General features: G+C 41.6%; 1 protein-coding gene across 1 annotated transcript in view; it reads right to left on the reverse strand.

Annotated features, from left to right (window-relative positions):
- Positions 1 to 14499, reverse strand: part of LOC139569945 (zinc finger CCHC domain-containing protein 24-like) — a 61242-nt gene extending 46743 nt beyond the window's left edge. The window contains exons 1-2 of the mRNA XM_071391336.1: positions 13926 to 14499; positions 3124 to 3324 (exon numbers count right to left, since the gene is read on the reverse strand). Coding sequence (XP_071247437.1) covers positions 3124 to 3324; positions 13926 to 14165 — 441 coding nt within the window. The 5' untranslated portion in view covers positions 14166 to 14499. The remainder of the gene's footprint in view (positions 1 to 3123; positions 3325 to 13925) is intronic.
- Positions 14500 to 16765: the final 2266 nt, after the last annotated feature.

Below are 16765 nucleotides of genomic sequence, written 5' to 3' on the forward strand. Positions count from 1 at the left end.
GAACTAGATCACTACTGTAGCGGGAACTAGATCACTACTGTAGAGAGAACTAGATCACTACTGTAGAGGGAACTAGGACACTACTGTAGAGGGAACTAGATCACTACTGTAGAGGGAACTAGATCACTACTGTAGCGGGAACTAGATCACTACTGTAGAGAGAACTAGATCACTACTGTAGAGGGAAATAGATCACTACTGTAGAGGGAACTAGATCACTACTGTAGAGGGAACTAGATCACTACTGTAGAGGGAACTAGGACACTACTGTAGGGAACTAGATCACTACTGTAGAGGGAACTAGATCACTACTGTAGAGAGAACTAGATCACTACTGTAGAGGGAACTAGATCACTACTGTAGAGGGAACTAGATCACTACTGTAGAGGGAACTAGGACACTACTGTAGGGAACTAGATCACTACTGTAGAGGGAACTAGATCACTACTGTAGAGAGAACTAGATCACTACTGTAGAGGGAACTAGATCACTACTGTAGAGGGAACTAGATCACTACTGTAGAGGGAACTAGGACACTACTGTAGGGAACTAGATCACTACTGTAGAGGGAACTAGATCACTACTGTAGAGGGAACTAGATCACTACTGTAGAGGGAACTAGATCACTACTGTAGAGGGAACTGGGACACTACTGTAGGGAACTAGATCACTACTGTAGAGGGAACTAGATCACTACTGTAGAGGGAACTAGATCACTACTGTAGGGAACTAGATCACTACTGTAGAGGGAACTAGATCACTACTGTAGAGGGAACTAGATCACTACTGTAGAGGGAACTAGATCACTAGGGTACTATTGCAGATGGTTTTGGGCAGGGTGAAAACAGGTGGGTCTGGGCAGGGTGAGAACAGGTGAGTCTGGGCAGGGTGAGAACAGGTGAGTCTGGGCAGGGTGAGAACAGGTGGGTCTGGGCAGGGTGAGAACAGGTGAGTCTGGGCAGGGTGAGAACAGGTGAGTCTGGGCAGGGTGAGAACAGGTGGGTCTGGGCAGGGTGAGAACAGGTGAGTCTGGGCAGGGTGAGAACGGGTGGGTCTGGGCAGGGTGAGAACAGGTGGGTCTGGGCAGGGTGAGAACAGGTGCGTCTGGGCAGGGTGAGAACAGGTGAGTCTGGGCAGGGTGAGAACGGGTAGGTCTGGTCAGGGTGATAACAGGTAGGTCTGGGCAGGGTGAGAACGGGTGGGTCTGGGCAGGGTGAGAACAGGTGAGTCTGGGCAGGGTGATAACAGGTAGGTCTGGGCAGTGTGAGAACAGGTGGGTCTGGCCAGGGTGAGAACAGGTGAGTCTGGGCAGGGTGATGTTGAATCAGACTTCAATAGTAATATTTGATACAGTGAAAGTGTACATAGAACGTGTCACGGTGAAAGGAAAGAGAAATAGCTGTTCCTTTAAATTGTAAAGTAGTGGTAGTGTAGTCAATCAATCAATCAATCAATCAAATGTATTTATAAAGACCTTCTTACATCAGCTGATGTCACAAAGTGCTGTGCTGAAACCCAGCCTAAAACCCCAAACAGCAAGCAATGCAGGTGTAGAAGCACGTGCTTGTTTAGTGTAGTGATGGTTTAGTGGAGTGATGGTTTAGTGTAGTGATGGTTTAGTGTAGTGATGGTTTAGTGTAGTGATGGTTTAGTGTAGTGATGGTTTAGTGGAATGGAATAGAAGTCCCAAAACGTTTCAACCCTGTGCTTCGCCACAGGTATGAGTTATTATCAGAAACATCATATCATGCGTTCTGAACCAATATAATTTTGAGTCTTTGAACGTCAGGGAAATACTTCTTAGTTATGTAACAGCTAACGATCTTTCCTCACCACGTCATCATTACTACAACCACTAACGATCTTTCCTCACCACGTCATCATTACTACAACCACTAACGATCTTTCCTCACCACGTCATCATTACTACAACCACTAACGATCTTTCCTTCAACACGTCATCATTACTACAACCACTAACGATCTTTCCTTCAACACGTCATCATTACTACAACCACTAACGATCTTTCCTCACCACGTCAACATTACTACAACCACTAACGATCTTTCCTTCAACACGTCATCATTACTACAACCACTAACGATCTTTCCTCACCACGTCAACATTACTACAACCACTAACGATCTTTCCTTCAACACGTCATCATTACTACAACCACTAACGATCTTTCCTTCAACACGTCATCATTACTACAACCACTAACGATCTTTCCTCACCACGTCAACATTACTACAACCACTAACGATCTTTCCTTCAACACGTCATCATTACTACAACCACTAACGATCTTTCCTCAACATTACTACAACCACTAACGATCTTTCCTCAACATTACTACAACCACTACCGATCTTTCCTCACCACGTCAACGTTACTACAACCACTAACGATCTTTCCTCACCACGTCAACGTTACTACAACCACTAACGATCTTTCCTCACCACGTCAACGTTACTACAACCACTAACGATCTTTCCTCACCACGTCAACATTACTACAACCACTAACGATCTTTCCTCAACAATACTACAACCACTAACGATCTTTCCTCACCACGTCATCATTACTACAACCACTAACGATCTATCCTCACCACGTCAACGTTAATACAACCACTAACGATCTTTCCTCAACATTACTACAACCACTAACGATCTTTCCTCACCACGTCAACGTTACTACAACCACTAACGATCTTTCCTCACCACTCCACCATTACTACAACCACTAACGATCTTTCCTCACCACGTCAACATTACTACAACCACTAACGATCTTTCCTCACCACGTCAACATTACTTCGATAGTGATACATTTGCCAAATTAAAAAAAGGCATCTGTTTTGCAAGGTGGCTGCAATGTTCTGTCTAGGACTTCAACGGACTGTAGCTTTGCCAAAAGGAGAGGGGAAGCTGCTTGGTTTCTGAAAGCACCAGAACCAGCTCAGCTGGGGTTAGTCTTTGATGGTGTGTGTGTGTGTGTGTGTGTGTGTGTGTGTGTGTGTGTGTGTGTGTGTGTGTGTGTGTGTGTGTGTGTGTGTGTGTGTGTGTGTGTGTGTGTGTGTGTGTGTGTGTGTGTGTGGGGGCCAATGCTCTGCTCACCTGCGGGCAGTCTTTGATGTAATGTCCTTTGTTGAAGCAGAGATGGCACAGGTAGTTGGACGGCGGTCGCTTGCTCGGTTTGCGTGACTCAGAGGCGAGGGAAAGGTCAGAGAAGTGGTCCGTCAGAGAAGTCAAGCCGTCTACGATGTTGCTGAGCGAGCCGTAAGGAGAGGACCTTCTATACAAATTGTTGTTTAAGGCCTGCGGACAGAAAACAATGAGGACTCTATTGAATCTGTAGCACTGAACATCCACTAAATAGCGCAATGGAAAATTAAAGGCAACGACGCCACGGTCAAGAAGACTGCATTCCCGGTAAACGCAGCATGTGCCGGCTCAATTACCGGAAATTACCTTTACATTTTAACACGCATCTACGATTTTAACACGCGATACGGATTGAATAGAGCCCTGAGTGAAATATGGACTTGAAATTTAGTTGATAACAAAACATTTTTCTCATCAATATGTCATTAAAGTAATGGGAAAGAATTGAATCTTGCTGAAAATGTCAATGACAGACGAGCCTGTCTCTAACACTGCATTGAGTGAATAACACATAGAGCATGTTAAAAGGTACAATCTGGGATATTAGGCCTAAACAGGATTGTGCCAATTAGCTGACAGAGTGCAGATAGATACATGGCAGGGTCATTACAGTACTGCCTATCTATCTATCTAACTATATATCTCTATCTATCTATCTATCTATCTATCTATCTATCTATCTATCTATCTATCTATCTATCTATCTATCTATCTATCTATCTATCTATCTAACTATATATCTCTATCTGGGCCATTACAGTACAGTACAGTACAGTCAGTCAGTCAGTCAGTCAGTCAGTCAGTCAGTCAGTCAGTCAGTCAGTCAGTCAGTCAGTCAGTCAGTCAGTCAGTCAGTCAGTCAGTCAGTCAGTCAGTCAGTCAGTCAGTCAGTCTGTCTGTCTGTCTGTCTGTCTGTCTGTCTGTCTGTCTGTCTGTCTGTCTGTGTCTGTGTCTGTCTGTCTGTGTCTGTGTCTGTCTGTCTGTCTGTCTGTCTGTGCCAGAACACCACAACTTGATAGATCTTCCTGTCTGCTAGTTTCCTCACAACAGAAGTGGACATTATTTTATCTTTCCAGATGTGTTGTCATTCCCTCTACGAGCAGAAAGAATTCCATTTCCTGAGAGGAACAGAATGCCTTTGTCAAGGATCCTTTTCTGATTCCCCCTTTTGGGTTGGCACAATCAGTACCATTGTATCCAATGAACCGGATATGAACCCTGACTATAGCACCAGTGTGTGAAGAAGCAACAGGCTGTTGTGCTATTTTATTCAATAAAAGTTCTTACGTACTATGTGTTGTGGAATGGATCTGGATCGGGATGTGGATTGGAACTGGATCGGGATGTGGAATGGAACTGGATCAGGATGTGGAATGGAACTGGATCAGGATGTGGAATGGAACTGGATCAGGATGTGGAATGGATCTGGATCGGGATGTGGAATGGAACTGGATCAGGATGTGGAATGGAACTGGATCAGGATGTGGAATGGAACTGGATCGGGATGTGGAATGGAACTGGATCGGGATGTGGAATGGAACTGGATCAGGATGTGGAATGGAACTGGATCAGGATGTGGAATGGAACTGGATCAGGATGTGGAATGGATCTGGATCGGGATGTGGAATGGAACTGGATCGGGATGTGGAATGGAACTGGATCGGGATGTGGAATGGAACTGGATCGGGATGTGGAATGGATCTGGATCGGGATGTGGAATGGAACTGGATCAGGATGTGGAATGGAACTGGATCAGGATGTGGAATGGATCTGGATCAGGATGTGGAATGGATCTGGATCAGGGTGTGGAATGGATCTGGATCAGGATGTGGAATGGATCTGGATCAGGGTGTGGAATGGAACTGGATCGGGATGTGGAATGGAACTGGATCGGGATGTGGAATGGAACTGGATCGGGATGTGGAATGGAACTGGATCGGGATGTGGAATGGATCTGGATCAGGATGTGGAATGGATCTGGATCAGGATGTGGAATGGATCTGGATCAGGGTGTGGAATGGATCTGGATCAGGATGTGGAATGGATCTGGATCAGGATGTGGAATAGAACTGGATCAGGATGTGGAATAGAACTGGATCAGGATGTGGAATGGATCTGGATCAGGATGTGGAATGGAACTGGATCAGGGTGTGGAATGGATCTGGATCAGGATGTGGAATAGAACTGGATCAGGATGTGGAATGGAACTGGATCAGGATGTGGAATGGAACTGGATCAGGATGTGGAATGGATCTGGATCAGGATGTGGAATAGAACTGGATCAGGATGTGGAATGGAACTGGATCAGGATGTGGAATGGAACTGGATCAGGATGTGGAATGGAACTGGATCAGGATGTGGAATGGAACTGGATCAGGACGCAAGCGAGGCAATTTCCAGTGCACTGGGCGATGTCATAAAGCCACAAATCGCTACGTTAAACACAACCATGTTACGTTGTCTATGTGAGTAATCAACTCCCTGTACCACATGGAAGTGTGTACGACTGTTAAACCACTTTGAAAGATTAACCAGCCACCTCTACATCAGTAATGATGTCGATGACTGAGAGGCATTAAACACAGAAATATACTTATATAGATTATGGGTTATACACTAACCATGGGTCATACACTAACCATGGGTCATACACTAACCATGGGTGATACACTAACCATGGGTCATACTGTACACTAACCATGGGGCATACACTAACCATGGGTGATACACTAACCATGGGTCATACTGTACACTAACCATGGGTGATACACTAACCATGGGTCATACTGTACACTAACCATGGGGCATACACTAACCATGGGTGATACACTAACCATGGGTCATACTGTACACTAACCATGGGGCATACACTAACCATGGTGCATACACTAACCATGGGTCATACTGTACACTAACCATGGGGCATACACTAACTATGGGTCATACTGTACACTAACCATGGGTCATACTGTACACTAACCATAGGTCATACACTAACTATGGGTCATGCTGTACACTAACCATGGGTCATACTGTACACTAACCATGGGGCATACACTAACCATGGGTGATACACTAACCATGGGTCATACTGTACACTAACCATGGGGCATACACTAACTATGGGGCATACATTAACCATGGGTGATACACTAACCATGGGTCATACTGTACACTAACCATGGGGCATACACTAACCATGGGTCATACACTAACCATGGGTCATACACTAACCATGGGTGATACTGTACACTAACCATGGGGCATACACTAACTATGGGTCATACTGTACACTAACCATGGGGCATACACTAACCATGGGTCATACTGTACACTAACCATGGGGCATACACTAACCATGGGTCATACTGTACACTAACCATGGGTCATACACTAACCATGGGTGATACTGTACACTAACCATGGGGCATACACTAACTATGGGTCATGCTGTACACTAACCATGGGGCATACACTAACCATGGGTCATATTGTACACTAACCATGGGTCAAACTGTACACTAACCATGGTTCATACACTAACCATGGGTCATACACTAACCATGGTTCATACTGTACACTAACCATGGGTCATACTGTACACTAACCATGGGTCATACACTAACCATGGTGCATACTGTACACTAACCATGGGTCATACACTAACCATGGGTCATACTGTACACTAACCATGGGGCATACACTAACCATGGTGCATACTGTACACTAACCATGGGTCATACACTAACCATGGGTCATACTGTACACTAACCATGGTGCATACTGTACACTAACCATGGGTCATACACTAACCATGGTGCATACTGTACACTAACCATGGGTCATACACTAACCATGGGTCATACTGTACACTAACCATGGGTCATACACTAACCATGGGTCATACTGTACACTAACCATGGGTCATACACTAACCATGGGTCATACTGTACACTAACCATGGGCCATACACTAACCATGGGTCATACTGTACACTAACCATGGGTCATACACTAACCATGGGTCATACTGTACACTAACCATGGGTCATACACTAACCATGGGTCATACTGTACACTAACCATGGGTCATACACTAACCATGGGTCATACTGTACACTAACCATGGGTCATACACTAACCATGGGTCATACTGTACACTAACCATGGGTCATACACTAACCATGGGTCATACTGTACACTAACCATGGGTCATACACTAACCATGGGTCATACTGTACACTAACCATGGGTCATACTGTACACTAACCATGGGTCATACTGTACACTAACCATGGGTCATACTGTACACTAACCATGGGTCATACTGTACACTAACCATGGGTCATACTGTACACTAACCATGGGTCATACTGTACACTAACCATGGGTCATACACTAACCATGGGTCATACTGTACACTAACCATGGGTCATACTGTACACTAACCATGGGTCATCATAACACCTACATCTTCTAACAGCATATAGAATCATTACAAGTATTTAATGAATGCTCTCGTGGTTATCGTCATAACTCCACTGTCATAACCGTGACAGCTACTAGAGCAGATTCAAGCATTTATGAATGGGAAATTACACGGTGACAGGGTGACGCTGAGACTTACTTTTACACTTTAAAACATACCCCGAGCAAAAACCATGGATCGCAACGTTAAACACACCTTACACCTACAGTATATGCAGAAGTTTACTTTTAACAATTGCCACTGAACATTCTACTAAAACACATTTATTTGAGGAACAGATTTAAAGTCTGGTAACAGAGCGGTAACGGAACAGCAACAAAATGTTACGTTACCACATTTACCAAAACACTCTTAAATATCTACTCCGAATTAATATTCAAAGACGTCTGCAGAAAGAATGGGGAGTCGGCTATATGACACCTGGTTATTAAACTGCAGTAAGTGGATCAACTCCCGGCAAATAAAATGATAGTAACAGAATGGCATCATGGGTACTTGATCTGTGCATAATTATGAATGGCATTCTCTTCACGGTGATGCATCCTGGATATGTACACAAAGGCAGATACAGTTGAAGTCAGAAGTTTACATACAACATAGCCATCAGTTTTTCACAATTCCTAACATTTAATCCGAGTAAATATACCCTGTCTTAGGTCAGTTAGGATCACTACTTTATTCTAAGAATGTGAAATGTCAGAATAATAGTAGAGAGAATTATTTTTTTCAGCTTTTATTTATTTCATCACATTCCCAGTGGGTCAGAAGTTTACATACACTCAATTAGTATTTGTTAGCATTGCCTTGAAATTGTTTAACTTGGGTCAAACGTTTCGGGTAGCCTTCCACAAGCTTCTCAAAATAAGTTGGGTGAATTTTGGCCCATTCCTCCTGACAGAGCTGGTGTAACTGAGTCAGGTTTGTAGGCCTCCTTGCTCGCATATGCCTTTTCAGGTCTGCCCACACATTTTCTATAGGATCGAGGTCAGGGCTTTGGGATGGCCACTCCAATAACATGACTTTGCTGTCCTTAAGCCATTTTGCCACAACTTTGGAAGTATGCTTGGGGTCATTGTCCATTTGGAAGACCCATTTGCGACCAAGCTTTATCTTCCTGACTGATGACTTGAGATGTTGCTTCAATATATCCATCATCATTTTCCTCCTCATAACGCCATCTATTTTGTGAAGTGGACCAGTCCCTCCTGCAGCAAAGCACCCCCACAACATGATGCTGCCACCCCCGTGCTTCATGGTTGGGATGGTGTTCTTTGGCTTGCAAGCCTCCCCCTTTTTCCTCAAAACATAACGATGGTCATTATGGCCAAACAGTTATATATTTGTTTCATCAGACCAGAGAACATTTCTCCAAAAAGTACGATGTTTGTCCCCATGTGCAGTTGCAAACCGTAGCCTGGCTTTTTTATGGTGGTTTTGAAGCAATGGCTTCTTCCTTGCTGAGCGCCCTTTCAGGTTATGTCAATATAGGACTCGTTTTACTGTGGATATAGATACTTTTGTACCTGTTTCCTCCAGCATCTTCACAAGGTCCCTTGCTGTTGTTCTGGGATTGATTTGCACTTTTTGCACCAAAGTACGTTAATCTCTAGGAGACAGAACTGAGCGGTATGACGGCTGCGTGGTCCCATGGTGTTTATACTTGCGTACTATTGTTTGTACAGATGAACGTGGTACCTTCAGGCGTTTGGAAATTGCTCCCAAGGATGAACGGAACTTGTGGAGGTCTACATTTTTTATCTGAGGTCTTGGCTGATTTCTTTTGATTTGCCCATGATGTCAAGCAAAGAGGCACTGAGTTTGAAGGTAGGCCTTGAAATACATCCACAGGTACACCTCCAATTGACTCAAATGATGTCTGGACTGAACTGAACTGAACTACTATACTGGACTGAACTCTACTCTACTGAACTGAACTGTAATGAACTCTACTCTACTGTACTGAACTCTACTCTACTGAACTGTACTGTACTGAACTGAACTGTACTGTACTCTACTGTACTGTACTGTACTGAACTCTACTCTACTGAACTCTACTCTACTGTACTGAACTGTACTGAACTCTACTCTACTGAACTGTACTGAACTCTACTCTACTGTACTGAACTCTACTCTACTGTACTGAACTGTACTGTACTGAACTCTACTCTACTGAACTGAACTGTACTGAACTCTACTCTACTGTACTGAACTCTACTCTACTGAACTGTACTGTACTGAACTCTACTCTACTGTACTGAACTGTACTGAACTCTACTCTACTGTACTGAACTGTACTGAACTCTACTCTACTGTACTGAACTCTACTCTACTGTACTGAACTGTACTGAACTCTACTCTACTGTACTGAACTCTACTCTACTGAACTCTACTCTACTGTACTCTACTCTACTGTACTGAACTCTACTGAACTCTACTCTTCTGTACTGAACTGTACTGTACTGAACTCTACTCTACTGAACTGTACTGTACTGAACTCTACTCTATTGTACTGAACTGTACTGAACTCTACTCTACTGAACTCTACTGTACTGAACTCTACTCTACTGTACTGTACTGAACTCTACCGTACTGTACTGGACTCTACTGTACTGAACTCTACTGTACTGAACTGAACTCTACTATACTGAACTATACTGTACTGGACTATACTGTACTGAACTGGACTGAACTCTACTCTACTGAACTGTATTCTACTCTACTGGACTATACTGAACTATACTCTACTGAACTCTACTGAACTCTACTGTACTGAACTCTACTCTACTGGACTGAACTCTACTGGACTGAACTCTACTCTACTGAACTCTACTGGACTATACTGAACTCTACTATACTGAACTCTACTGGACTGAACTCTACTATGCTGGACTGAACTCTACTGTACTGAACTCTACTGGACTATACTGAACTCTACTGTACTGAACTCTACTGGACTATACTGAACTCTACTGGACTATACTGAACTCTACTGTACTGAACTCTACTGGACTATACTGAACTCTACTGTACTGAACTCTACTGGACTGAACTCTACTGGACTGAACTCTACTATGCTGGACTGAACTGTACTATACTGAACTCTACTGGACTGAACTCTACTGGACTGAACTCTACTCTACTAAACTCTACTGGACTGAACTCTACTGGACTGAACTCTACTCTACTGAACTCTACTGGACTGAACTGTACTATACTGAACTCTACTGGACTGAACTCTACTGGACTGAACTCTACTGGACTGAACTCTACTGGACTGAACTCTACTGGACTGAACTATACTCTACTGAACTCTACTCTACTGAACTCTACTATACTGAACTCTACTGGACTGAACTCTACTATGCTGGACTGAACTCTACTGTACTGAACTCTACTGGACTATACTGAACTCTACTGTACTGAACTCTACTGGACTGAACTCTACTGTACTGGACTGAACTCTACTGTACTGAACTCTACTGAACTATACTATACTGTACTGAACTATACTCTACTCTACTGAACTATACTGAACTGTACTGCACTCTACTATACTCTACTGAACTCTACTATACTGCACTGAACTCTACTGAACTCTACTATACTGTACTGAACTCTACTGTACTGTACTGAACTCTACTATACTGTACTGAACTCTACTGTACTGTACTGAACTCTACTATACTGTACTGAACTCTACTGAACTCTACTGTACTGTACTGAACTCTACTATACTGTACTGAACTCTACTGTACTGTACTGAACTCTACTATACTGTACTGAACTCTACTGTACTGTACTGAACTCTACTATACTGTACTGAACTCTACTATACTGTACTGCACTGAACTCTACTGAACTCTACTCTACTGGACTGGACTCTACTGTACTGGACTATACTCTACTCTACTGAACTCTACTCTACGGGACTATACTCTACTATACTGTACTGGACTATACTGTACTGGACTATACTCTACTCTACTGAACTCTACTCTACTGGACTATACTCTACTATACTGTACTGGACTATACTGTACTGGACTATACTCTACTCTACTGAACTCTACTCTACTGGATTATACTGTACTGTACTGAACTCTACACTACGGAACTATACTGTACTCTACTATACTGCAATGTGCTCTACTGCAATTCTGGTTTGTGACTACTATGATTTGGCCAATTCAATTGCAGTCATTGTGTAACTTATTTTCGGTCACTCTGTTCCCATTTTTGTAACAGAGTGAATCTTTTTAGTCATTTAATAATTCAGAAACAAACTTGATATCAGTAAAAAAAAAAAAAAAAGAATTGGTGGGTCTTCCTTTACGTGTTACTGTAGTGAACTTTCATGATCCTCAAGAGGCAGAGACATTAGAAAATATCTTTAAAATATGTGGGTTTTTGGTTCACAGAATGACAAGACGTTAGGTAATATTTCTTAAACTTACAGAACTCAAATCATTTATGCAAAACTAAATATAAATGTTGATATTAGTTTACTTCAAATTTTTATTTTTTATTTTATTTATTTCTAATACCTTTTAATACTTTTTTTAGCAGTTGTTTTTCAAGACCCCTTTTCCATCTGTCCACCATAAATCTGTTTATTTTAGGTTGGAAAATGGTTGAACGACGTCTTGATTTTACTTTCAGTTGACACCAAAGTTGATATGCTCCTATTAACTTCCCGTTGATGCTTTTCCTCTGGTCAAACGTAGTGCACTATATAGCGAATAAGATACAGCCTAGCTTTCTGTAGCATATCTCACAAGCCAAATAAATCCTAGTTTCTTCCTCACCGCGCCTGATGAATGTGGTATTCTACTTGACATACTGCACCGGTCTATATTTCAGACTTCTCCTGAGAGGGATGGTAATCGAATTGAGCACCACCACCAGCAACAGCATGTGGGATGTAGACTTTTTCAACCTTCCCTACCTCCCCTGGCAGCCCACTGACATCAGAACAGTCTCAACACACACCAGGCACTATGTACTGTGTAAGAGGGGCTCATTCATACTATAGCCTACATACAGCCAATCACCAGTCACCACACTGTTGTGGCCCAATGGATGCAGGTATGTCAGAGCTAGGGATTTACTGTACGTGTACTGTACGTTTACTGTAGTTTACTGTATGTTTACTGTACGTTACTGTACGTCACTGTACATTACTGTACGTTACTGTACGTTACTGTTCGTTTACTGTACGTTTGCTGTACGTTACTGTACGTTACTGTACGTTTGCTGTACGTTACTGTACATTACTGTACGTTACTGTATGTTAACTGTACGTTGCTGTATGTTTACTGTACGTTACTGTACGTTACTGTACATTTACTGTAGTTTACTGTACGTTTACTGTACGTTTACTGTACGTTACTGTACGTTACTGTACGTTTGCTGTACGTTACTGTACATTACTGTACGTTACTGTATGTTAACTGTACGTTACTGTACGTTTACTGTACGTTTACTGTACGTTACTGTACGTTGCTGTATGTTTACTGTACATTTACTGTAGTTTACTGTACATTTACTCTAGTTTACTGTACGTTTACTGTAGTTTACTGTAGTTTACTGTACGTTACTGTACGTTACTGTAAGTTTACTGTATGTCCGTAAGTTTACTGTATGTCCAGCTAAAATAATATTGTAAGTGGGTCATGCATTAAAATGTGAAAATATGTAGGATGGCACATTGAATTGGTAAATTATTATTATCATTTTTTTTTTTTAAATGTAACCTTTATTTAACTAGGCTAGTCAGTTAATAACTCATTCTTATTTACAATGACGTCCTACCCCGGGGAAAACCCTAACGACGCTGGGCCAATTGTGCGCCGCCCTATGGGACTCCCATAGATTCGAGGTCTGTAATGACGCCTCTAGCACTGAGATGCAGTGCCTTAGACCGCAGGGGCTCTGCTTTCATTCTTAAAATGGGACTGTAAGATTTTGTAGCCCTATGGGTTGAGTATAATTATTATTATAATCAAAACCAAATTATATAAGAACATATCTGTGCGTGTTTCAAGTGAAGGGGTAACAGTATACAGCTTTAATGTTCAACTTGAGACAAAAAAAAAGATGGTTAAAAGTGTTCATTGCAATGACAATATTATAATTGTTCTATGAATGACAGAATACAATATTGGATAAAGTTCAATCAAAGTTGCTTGGCATGACACACTATACAGTTTGTGCAAATCACATATTTCATAAGGTTTTTTTTTTGTATAAACTTTTCACAACTTTACCTCATTCCTCTGAAGTTGCAAGAAGTTGTTAAGATAGTTTGAGTTGAGCGCAGAGCTCAGGTCGACAGCGGCAGCGGACCGCTGTTCGTAGTTGTTCAGGTCCGGTGGAGAACTCTCCGAATCCGGTCTGAACGCATCGAAGTCATTGGTCTGGTGGGAGTCTTGTAGAGACATATAGATCCAATTCAGTAGTTGTGCTGGTTGGTACACAGATGTACCCGTATCTATGGCAGACATCATGTTGATCTTTTGGAAGAGAAACGCACAGCGCGTCTTGAAGTTAAAGCGCGTCCGGAGTTATTGCTGCAGAATTAGGCTACCAAAACCAAATCACCTAATCCTGATACAAAAAGAAATCCTTTCCACCTCTTTAACCTGATTAAAAAAAAGGTATCCTTGCATTCACCTCAAAGAGCCCTCTTGGACTCCAATCCCTGGATTATGGTCACGGGAGAACCGTGATAAAGGCATGACAGGGCAAAACGTTTGTGCCAGTCAAAATATATGTGGACTCAACTCTGTAGCCTATCTCCACTCACCGAAGACCACAGCGGAGATGAGCTCAGCTCATTGCATATTCTCTCTCCGTCATTGGAGTGCTTCATTATGAATAGCTAGGAGGTCTGATAGAGCCCCACAGTGGAGGTGTCACAATACCCATAAAACCTTGCGGTCAATCAGGAAAATGGTTCCAATAATTTTTCTCATGGGCCATTTTAAAAACACTTAAAATTAAGGCTGTGTTTCGTGTAGGCTTGCCCTGGTGTGATGTTTTGATAAGCATGTAAATCTATTTCGGACAAAAGGTGACTTTTGTTAATATATTCGGCTCTATTTACACTCAGATTCGAACATGCTAATTAGCATCACAGCAAACATCTTGCATACCTACAAATCCCTGAAAGCTCCTGCATGTCATCTCTAGCTGACACCTTTTCTAACAGGTATTGTGTCAATTTAAAACTTGTAAAAGACATTTCACAGAACTGTCAATTTAAGGAAATGTAGCCTATCTATTCCCTACTACATTTAGCTAACATTAGATAGTTAATTCAGAGATTCTTACCTTTGCCTCGAATTCAGCAGTCTCATCCAGATCGTCATGGCGTTTGTAGTTCTTTATGATAGCCACATTAGCAGCTAATTAGAATTTCATTTGGGGCGGATAAATACAGACAAATACATTGATTAAAGTCACCTTGTCCTAGAGAGATTTACACGGTTATCAAAACGTCACGTCAGGGTACACCTACACAAAACACATCTCTTATTTTAAAAGCGTTTCTAAAATCCCCCTATGGGAAAAAATGAATGGTAGAAAAAAGATTGGAACCATTTCTCTGTTTGACAGCTAGGTTTTATGGGTATTATGACTCATACTGTTGTAATCTATGCTAGAGTTGTCTCGATAGCTACAGTAGGGTCAGGTTTCCATAACTGATGCTGGAGAGCTGTAGTGGTAGTGGTATAACGTAGGCTACTTAACAAAAAATACCTTAAAGTAGGCTACTACTTAACAAAAAATACTTTAATTGAAGTAGGCTACCACTTAACAAAAATACTTTAATTAAAGTAGGCTACTACTTAACAGAAAATACTTTAATTGAAGTAGGCTACTACTTAACAAAAACTACTTTAATTGAAGTAGGCTGCTACTTAAGCAGTTTTTAGGCTATCTGTACTTTACTTCACCATTTATATTTTTGACAACTTTTACTTTTGCATCACTACATTCCTAATTAAAATAGTGTACATTTTACTCCATACATTTTCCCTGACACCCAAAAGTACTTGTTACATTTTGAATGAATGCTTAGCAGGACAGGAAAATGATCCAATTTACACACTTATCAAGAGAACATCCCTGGTCATCTCTACTGCCTCTGATCTGGCGGACTCACTAAACAGAGAACATCCCTGGTCATCTCTACTGCCTCTGATCTGGCGGACTCACTAAACAGAGAACATCCCTGGTCATCTCTACTGCCTCTGATCTGGCGGACTCACTAAACAGAGAACATCCCTGGTCATCTCTACTGCCTCTGATCTGGCGGACTCACTAAACAGAGAACATCCCTGGTCATCTCTACTGCCTCTGATCTGGAGAACTCACTAAACACAAATACTTTGTGTTGGGAGACAACAATTGTGCCATCTGGTTTCCATAAAATTAGGAATTTGACATTATTTATACTTTTACTTTTACTTTTGATACTTAAAGCTGCTAAATTCATATAGAAGTTTGAGTTATAGATCTGTCATTCTCATTGAAACCAAGTCTACGAAGCGGTAGATCTGTTCTATGTGTGCTATTTCTATGCTTCCCGTTCTTAAGTTTCGTTTTTTGTGTCTTTTACTTTCAGTTTTGTACATCAGCTTCAAACAACAGAAAATACAATATTTGTGTTTATGGGAAAATATATTTCACAGCGGTTTAGATGGTACAATGATTCTCTACACTATAGTTACTTGTTTTGACACATAAACTGAAATTAAGCGAACTATTTGAATTTTAGCAAACAGGAAATAGCAGAGTGATTTCTGCATAGTGCATCTTTAAGTATATTTAAAACCAAATAATTTTAGACTTTTACTCAAGTAGTATTTTACTGGGTGACTTTCACAATAACTTGAGTAACTTTCTATTAAGGTATCTTTACTTTTACTCAAGTATGACAATTGGGTACTTTTTCCATTCCTGTGTAGTGGGTATTGAATGATATTGATGGGATAGGCCGATTTCCATTCGACCTTTTTATGCGAGTAAAGTAGAACTACATGTCGGATAAAACAATGTCACAAGCCTGATGGAAACAGCACATTTTTGTCGGTAAACTTTC

The sequence above is a fragment of the Salvelinus alpinus genome, chromosome 3 (genome assembly GCF_045679555.1).
Source record: "Salvelinus alpinus chromosome 3, SLU_Salpinus.1, whole genome shotgun sequence".
Taxonomy (NCBI): Eukaryota; Metazoa; Chordata; class Actinopteri; order Salmoniformes; family Salmonidae; genus Salvelinus; species Salvelinus alpinus.